Source organism: Macrobrachium rosenbergii, chromosome 18, assembly GCF_040412425.1.
Source record: "Macrobrachium rosenbergii isolate ZJJX-2024 chromosome 18, ASM4041242v1, whole genome shotgun sequence".
In the NCBI taxonomy this organism is placed as follows: Eukaryota; Metazoa; Arthropoda; class Malacostraca; order Decapoda; family Palaemonidae; genus Macrobrachium; species Macrobrachium rosenbergii.
In genome coordinates this window covers 13726734-13735604 of record NC_089758.1, presented here as the reverse complement: position 1 = coordinate 13735604, position 8871 = coordinate 13726734, and the positions used below count along the sequence as shown (strand labels likewise).

Below are 8871 nucleotides of genomic sequence, written 5' to 3'. Positions count from 1 at the left end.
AACCAGTCTGCGAGTAGCCCATTATTTATTTGCTTTCGTGGGCATTATTGTAGATTACCCTGTTGGACAAAAGGATACATAAGAGTCAGTAAATTCTCTCTCTCTCTCTCTCTCTCTCTCTCTCTCTCTCTCTCTCTCTCTCAAGTGACCAAATTTCAATTAACAACAGTAGGCTGATAATTCTTTGCACTAGTATTTTATGAATAGGTCTGTGTTTATTCTGCAATGTTAGGTTACCATATGAAAAATTTTCGAAGATACTACAAGCACCATAACAGCAGCAACAAAACCAAGAATAACCACAACACGAGCCACAATAAAACGGCTGAATATAAGATAGGCCTATAATACGCCAAATGTCATAAACTAAAAAACATTATAGGTCTATGTCATTATTTAAGATCCTGTTATTTTGAAAGGAGAAATGTCCTTAAGAAAATCTTCAGCAAACTATATCCAATATGACTCGTATAGCCTATCATACTGTAACTTTAAGTTAAACATAGGCATATTCTGGTTCAGTAGAGTGCAGTCATTGCTGTCACCTCAGTAGAGTGCAGTCATTGCTGTCACCTCACCGAATGTGTAAACGATTGCTATGAAATTGATTTTATGACTATTAAAATGTAGTAAAATTTCCTAAAATCAATATGAAATACCAATCTGCATAGCTCTGAGAAAGTCTTTGTGTTTAAGTTTAGAATGGCGAACACACTTGACAATATCAGACGGTAATGTTATTGTTCTGTAATTCAAATGCACCGATTCGAACGCAAGACATTCCTTGTGTCACCTCCGTATTCAAGTGAACTTCATTTACGAAAAACAACATTGCAGCATCGCGGAACACTCGTGATTTCATTCATATTTTCCTAATTTTTTTTTACCATTTTTAGGGAGATGCGTATTATGATTTTATTTGAGGGCGTAATGTAACGTTTCCTTTTGTTAACCAGCAGAACGTATTTTAGTTCGGTAAAACAACCATTGCAAAATTAATGAAGTTGAAAAGATCCACAGATTAACCAGTTTCTCGAAACTATTTCCAACCAGTCAGTTTCAAAAAGTAGTGGGCGGGGCTTAGCTGCAAAGAGCGGTTGATTTTGCTATATACGTTGTACAGAAAACTCGATTGCGCCGAAGAAACTTTGGCGTATTTTTTACTTGTTTTTTAACAACAGCGATAATTTTGTAATAAAGTAATTAAACTCTTATTTAGCTCATCTTTTACTACACCAACCTGCACATTTTATGTGCATCTTTTGATTCACTTCAGTGATTTACAGTTTTCATCTTTACTAATTTTTTTGTATGATTAAATTAATAGTTTTCAATATTTGGTGTCTTTTTTTTGAAAGCCTGAAATTTCATCGACCACACATAATATCAAACCGTATAATTCTGCTCAGAAAGTCTACATAAGCTTTGTTTTTAATCTTATCTTCATGATTAGCATTTGCTTCAAAAACAAAAAGTAATATAAATAACACTTAGGAAGCTCTTTTATCCCTCGCGTGGGCTGAGTCAGTTTGTAATAGAAGATTGTATACATACATAAAAGGTTTACGTGATCCTTATTAGGAATAAAACTTAAGCGTTAAATGTTAAGTATATTCTAAGAATTGAGATAATTAATCTTGGTTCTGTCACAAAAATACTGGGTTGGTTGTTTTTAGAACTAAAGTTCACATGTTACGGCGAATTATTACTAAATAGAATTAACTTACAGGCTTTCCCTTGAGTTTTCTTCGTATCCAGGAAGGTTTACAGTATTCAGTTAGATTCATCTTTCAAAATAAGATAGAACCTGCACTAGAGTAATTTTTGGACAATTTTGAGATGTAATAATTCTTTTCTTCTATAAGAAACTTCATTTGAAAGGCATAAAAAAGTGCGTGTCCTTTAGTATCCATTTCATGTAGAATCTAAATTAGATTGAAGGGAGATATATTTTCTCAGCTTTAAAAATTGGCATTGGAAGATCCAGTAACTGAGAGATGTCCTGCCTCATTTCCTGATAAGCAAATTTTCTTACTCCTGTAACGTTATATGAAGCCTTGACTCATAATTCATTAACTTTCATGTTGATTTAAAATATATATTATGTAGAAAAACTTTTCACTGTACTGCCTTCGACTCAGAATCTAGGATATACAAAAAAGAACATTCCAAAATACCATATAATTTAAAAGGAACAATCTCTGTACAACACTTCAATTAAAAGGAAATATGAATGGACTGTATTTTTCATAAGCAAAAATACATATAGATTTAGCACCAGCACAATATTGGTAATTAAGTCCTCTACAAGCTATTCATCACAAGCTCTTTAATAAATGAAAGCACCTTTCTGAAATGAAGTATAAATAATAACTGGAGATAACATTTGAAGAATACTGTCTGTGATTTGTTATCTCCCAGAACTTCAGTAGAAAAAAGAAATAGAACTTGTTTCATCAACTTAAGCTACTTTGGCATATATCACATCACACTATATAGCTTTCGTTCAGTTTAACCAGATCCGGGTAGTGAGCACCCCACCATTCCTCTTGTAAGCGCTCCTCCAGCCTTTCCAGGCAAAACAATTGTGCCATATGATGTCTGGAAGACTCCGTTGAGGTCAGCAGATTTGATGCTCTCTTCTGCAAGCTGTTGAATTCGTGGCGATTTTCTGTGGCCTGGCGTGACAGGCTTTGTAGGTCACACTTGAGGATTTCCAGGCGGCTGTCTATCTTACTGAAGGAAGCTACTAATTCCATGATTTCTGAAAGTCCCTTGAGGGATCTCCCTCCACGGAGGGAGGACGCTTCCAGTCTGTCACAGATACTCCACAGGTCCTTGATTCTTTGCCTTCGCCTCTCATCCACGCACTCCACTTCATCTACACTGTCATCTACATTACTTTCTTTGTCACTTCTCGATATTAGACTGTCATATTGTTCATCTTTCACAAGTGCCATACAACTTATCTCATCTTCACATTCAGGTTCAAACCCCCAGTTCAGTGAATCAAAATTCAAAATGAGATCATTGTGACCAATGCTAAATTTCTTGTACCATACAGGACATTTGCGCTGTACGTCCCCTATTAACCCTTCAGTAAGATCCCCTGATTCACTGCTTTGTTCATCTGACACCTTACCCTTATCAAGTGAAAGCGCCCCAACAGTATCTGTTGATTCAAGTTGTTCATCTTCACTTATTCCTTCTAGTTCTGCCAGTATGGAGCGATCTATATGGATTTCTGGCAGCGGGTCTGATATGTCATCAGTAGCAGATATCCCACTATCCCTGGAGGGGCAGCTTCGAATGCTGCAGAAGGCATCAGCCGAGGGTGTGGAAGACAATAACTCTTCATTGTTGTTGTTATTGTTTACTTGCAAGAGTAAACTGTCAGATTTCACTAAACCCTTCTGCTGCCCTTGTCGCTCAAGTGCATTTGGAAGTTCAATTTCAAAGGAATGCGTCGAGTCAAGAGATTCCTCCAGTTCGCTTCCTGCATTTCTGGAAGAAGGTCTCTGCTCCAACAAGTTTTCGCACTGACTGTTAAAGGACAGCGACCTCTCCTTCTTGATCACAACTTGCAACTTGTCGATCTCGTCGTTATAGTCATTGAGCCAATTCAGGTCAATCACGTTCTTCTTTCTGCCATCGTAGTCTTCGACCTTTGGGAAGCCCCAGCCGAATGCATCCCTGTGGCTGAAGCTCTGTATGCGAAGAGATTTGGATCCTTCATTTTCTTTCTCCTGGACTGGAGTTTCATCGTCTGTTCTGAAATGGAAAATACGGCCATTACTAGAAGAAAATGGAAGTTTTAGACTGAAACAAAGACAACACATATCAATCTAAGGAAATGACAATCAGTACTCTCAGGCTGCCCCACTCTCAAAGAAACACCATTTCTGAAAATGGTGTAAGACTAAAAGGGTACAAGTATTACTCTGAAAATGGCGTATGACTTTAAAAGTAAAAAAAATTCCTCTGAAAATTTCATGCCACCTTAAAACAAAAATACTCTGAAAATGGCAAATCACTCTAAAAGAAAACAAGTATTAGCCTGAAAATGGCATATCACTCTAAAAGAGTAAAGTACTACTTTGAAAACGGCATATTACTCTAAAAGAGAAAAGTTTTACTCTGAAAATGGCATATCACTCTAAAAGAAAACAAGTATTAGTCTGATTATGGCGTATGACATTAAAAGAAAACAAAAAATCCCTCTGAAAATGGCATACCACTCTAAAAGAAAACAGAAAATTACTCTGAAAATGGCATATCACTCTAAAAGAGAAAAATATTACTCTGAAATTGGCATATCACTCTAAAAGAGAAAAATATTATTCTGAAAATGGCATATCACTCTAAAAGAAAACAAGTATTAGTCTGAAAATGGCATATCACTCTAAAAAAAACATTACTCTGCAAATGACATATCAGTCTAAAAGAAAAAAAGTAATTCTCAAAAAATAGGGTATCACTGTTAAAGAAAAGACACGTGGCAGTCTAACAAATATAAATACATATCAATGGAGTAAAAAATACTACCCTAAAGAAAAACTGTCAGTATTCTAAAGAAAGGGTGGGACATTTTTGAAAAAAAAAAAAAAAAAAAGACACCTTCCACTAAACAGACAAAAAAATCATACAGAAATTAATTATCTTAATTCGTGTTCCTTTACTAAATCTTTGTTGCTCCATTTTCTACGAGTATCATATATAGAAAATGGAACCTTAACATGGATAACTTCTACAAACCTTACACCCTTGGGTTAGCTTTATGTAGATTATTTTCATTTTCTAGTTATTAATAATAATACAATAGGAAGCTACCACTAAAAAAAGGGGGGGGGTCCCCACAAAAGATCGATGTCACCAATTACCTATTTACCTATTGCACGATGGGATTTTATATTAAACCTATACATTAGTTGAAACTAGGCTTTACATCCAGTTAGCTGATGTGCTGGCAATCTGCTCCAGATCACGTGATTAGATGTATCCAATAGATATAAATGAATGAGTGAATCATAAAATTTAGGCTTTAATGCCAACCACTGGCCACTTTTGGCCACTCAGGGTTCAAGATAATGAAATGAGGTAGTTGGAAAGGTTGGACAGCAAAATAAAGAGATCAAGAATATAAATGAGAAGTACAAAAATCTAAGGTAGAGACTGGGACTAGTCCCCACAGTTGCACCAAGAAGCAATAGGTAACGAACCACATGGAAAAAATGAAGCAGGAAGGGAGGTAAAGGTACAAGGCTAAAAATTGGGTGCAACTAAGGGCCGAGGGGACACTGCAACACACCTTAGTAGCGTATACAGTGCGCCACGTGAGGTGCACTGACGGCCTTAATCCCCTACTAAGGCCAGGAATCCCTACAAGGCCAGGAGATGAGAGAGGGACAAGAAAACTCAGAGAGAGAGAGAGAGAGAGAGAGAGAGAGAGAGAGAGAGCGAGCGAGCTTCTAACCCAACCAAATCGCTCGGTATCAACTCGAGCGATTTTATATTATCGAGTTTTCCTTTTTACTGAAGTACATTACAGGATAAGATAAAAGGTTGAAAAATGTCTTTGTTTACTAAACTTTCTAAAGTAATCCCAACGTAGCAAAGTCAGTACTAACGACCTTGCTTCGGGGCTTCTATATATCCCCAAGCATCCATTTCAACTTTTTTTTGTTTTTGTTTTTCTTTTTTTATTATCGAAGTTCGACACGTGTCTCCTTTCTTAAAGTCTTTCCTTTCCTCCTCCTCTTTTTGTTATTATCCTTTCATCATTTCCCCCTTTCGCTTTATCAAGTTACATGTGCATTTTTTCTTCAAAATTTTCTTTACACAGATGTTTTTGTTTCTTTAATTTCTTTCTTCAATTTTTCACCTTCTTTTATCCTCTCCTCTTCTTCTCATAATGTTGCGCCAAAGATAACCTTCGTTCTTGTGACGCCAGATCACATGAACATCTTGTCACCACCAAGGCTTCTGGTTAGTGGTAACTATTGTCATTTCACAGAACTAAGAAACATTTAGTTTTTTCCAAGAGGAAATAATCCTAAAAGATAAAAAATATACTTTGTTACTATTAGCAGGAGCATTACTAGTGGTAGTAGTACTGTTTGTTCAGCAGTTGTTGATTTGGTACAAATATTTTTGCTGTCTGTGTTATTATTGATATTGATGTTACACCTATAAACTCCCAACAAACTCAGTTATTATTATTATTATTATTATTATTATTATTATTATTATTATTATTATTATTATTATTATTATTATTAGTAGTAGTAGTAGTAGTAGTAGTAGTAGTAGTAGTAGTAGTAGTAATTATATTCCTTGTATATAACTAGCAGTCATCGATTATTGCTCTTTTATCAAAGCACAATATTGACTTACAATATGACGAAACAATGACTCAGACCACCAACCAACGTACACACACACACACACATCTGATCTGCATGCAAATACCCTGTTGTATTATTCTAAAAATAAAAAAAAATAAAAAAAATAAGACTTGGGATTTTGAATATCCGTGTTTGTGATGCAGAAAACAAGAAGTTTATTACAGGTGATTTGTTTAAGGAAAGATACCTGAATGTCCTGGTACCTAGTGATACAAAACATGAGGCCAGTGTGGGTGGAATGGAGAAGAATAAAATAATTGTTTCTTGGTAGTTGGTCAGCTTACAGTTACGGAAGTAATGTTTGTAGCGTCTAGCTGAAGACTCTGGGGACGGGTGGAAGAGTACCAGTGTTAGTTCGAGGATTGTCTGGGGAAAACTGGGTGTAGTAAAAGAGGAAGTTGTAAGAGTGAGTATCTAAAGGCCAGGAATGGAAAGGTATGAGAGAAAATGAGCGCGCTTTGGGAAAGTCTGAATCTATGGCCTGGTTGAGTTTGACGCTATGGAAGGGTCGTCGAGATTGGTGATTCAAATTCAAAAAAGTCTGTGACAGAGATGGATGTTAAAGAAGAATATTAACGGTTATGTCTGGGAAAGAAAAAAAGAAGAAATAAAGCTAGGTAGACATGGCGACAACAAAGCTTGGTAGACGTGGCGAAGCAAAAATTAAGATGGATGTAAGTTTCAACTAAAGAAAGGAGTACTGGTAATTAATACCGGTAAGTTCAATAAGGGAAAAGTGAAAAGAACACAAGTAGAAAATGGATGAATTGTGAGCTAAGGTTAAGGAAAAAAATGGAAGGAACAGATGAGGAGTTCGTACAATTCCATGATGGGGTCACGTGGTCAGCAGGGAGTAATTGTGGCTACAGAGGGGTAAGATGATTAGAATAAAAACAGTGAGGGGTGGATGAAGAAATAAGAGATTTAGGAAAGGAAAAAAAGATTATTTGAGGTGCAGCCTTATGTCAGAAGAGATTATGTAAAGGACTACTGGAAGATGGGAAATGTAATCAGTAGGAAGGAGACAAAAAGAAGAAAAGTAATAAGACAGAGAACAAAAAATGGTCAAGGAATGTTATAGAAAATGAGATGTTATACACAGAAGTAAATAGAGAAAGAAAGGCTGGATCTCAGAAAAGAATATGTAAATGGAGAGATTCTATCTGAAGTGAATGCATTTCTATTGATGAAGTGAGCATTTAGTAGAACTGCTGAACGTGAAAGAAACAAAATAGGCAGAGCTGAATGAAGCAAGAGTTGATAAGGTTTGTGCGAGTTTGAGAATGATTAAGATGACTTTTGGAAGTATCGCGGAGCAGTTAGGAGGAAGAAGAATGAGCAGACCCAGGAGTTAAAGGAATTATACACTAAGTTGGATGTTGAGGTGCAGTCGTAAAAGTGTAGTTTGAGTGTCTCACCAGGGTTTGTAAGGTCTGTTCGAGATATGCCTGGACGAGGGAGCATCTCTGAAGACGCAGTTTAGAAAGATCACTATCCCATTTTATAAAGGTAAAAGTGATGGACACTGTATGAATAATAGGGCTCAAAGTTCCTTAGTTTACAAAGCAAGACGTGTAGTAGGATTCTGATTACGAGAGCAATAAGATCACTGAAGGACTGCTAGGGGAAGAACAGTTTAGGTTTAGATAAGAAAGATTGTATATGAATCAAGTGTTTGTTATAAAAGTTATATGAGAAGCATGACTTAGCAAAAGCTTTGCTAGAATCAATAAAAAGAGAATGTGGAGGGTGTTAATGACGTAAGGATGCAAGATAAACTACTGGGAACAATTAAGTTTTTATAACAGATCCGAAATAGACAAGACAGTGACTTATTTTGCCCAAAAGTGAGTCTGAGAAAGGGGGTGTAATGTTTCAATGGTTCATTAATTTCTCGATGTATGGAGTGGTGCAGAAATCGAGAACGAAAATATTAGACATAGGTGAGATGTGGGACCGGAATTTGAATTGTAAACTGAGTGTGGAATAATTAATGTTTGCAGCCACCAAAGTACTTATTGCGGGGAACAAAGAGGAACTGTAAAAATCAATGAAAGAATTTGAAATTACTACCGGTGGAAAAAATCTGAGAGTAAATGGGAGCAAGAGAAGGTAATAATCGTCAGTGGAAATCAAGAAGAAGCAACAAAGGCTAATGTGGGTGGTGAAAAAAATGAAAATGGTTAGTAAATACAAGTACCTGGTAGTAAATATTATAGATGATTGTAAAATCAGAAGAGATGAGACACAATAAATCTGCAGCAAGTAAAAGTAGCAGAGTATATGCACAATGCTGGGAAAACATGTAAAGTAATTTAAGCAGCCAAAGTGGGAATGCATGAATGGATGGATGAGTCAAAACATCTTTACTGAAGTGAAGTGTAGATTTTATATGTGAGTGCAAGAAGAAGAAGAGTTGGAGCTGCTCAGATTGATAGTTTTTTAAGTATATGTGTTGTGAGAAGAA

At 36.1% G+C, this 8871-nt stretch overlaps 1 protein-coding gene across 1 annotated transcript in view; it reads right to left on the bottom strand.

The window, feature by feature from the left end:
* Positions 1-2166: 2166 nt before the first annotated feature.
* Positions 2167-8871, bottom strand: part of LOC136848135 (uncharacterized) — a 46055-nt gene continuing 39350 nt past the window's right edge. The window contains exon 2 of the mRNA XM_067120403.1: positions 2167-3771. Coding sequence (XP_066976504.1) covers positions 2487-3771 — 1285 coding nt within the window. The 3' untranslated portion in view covers positions 2167-2486. The remainder of the gene's footprint in view (positions 3772-8871) is intronic.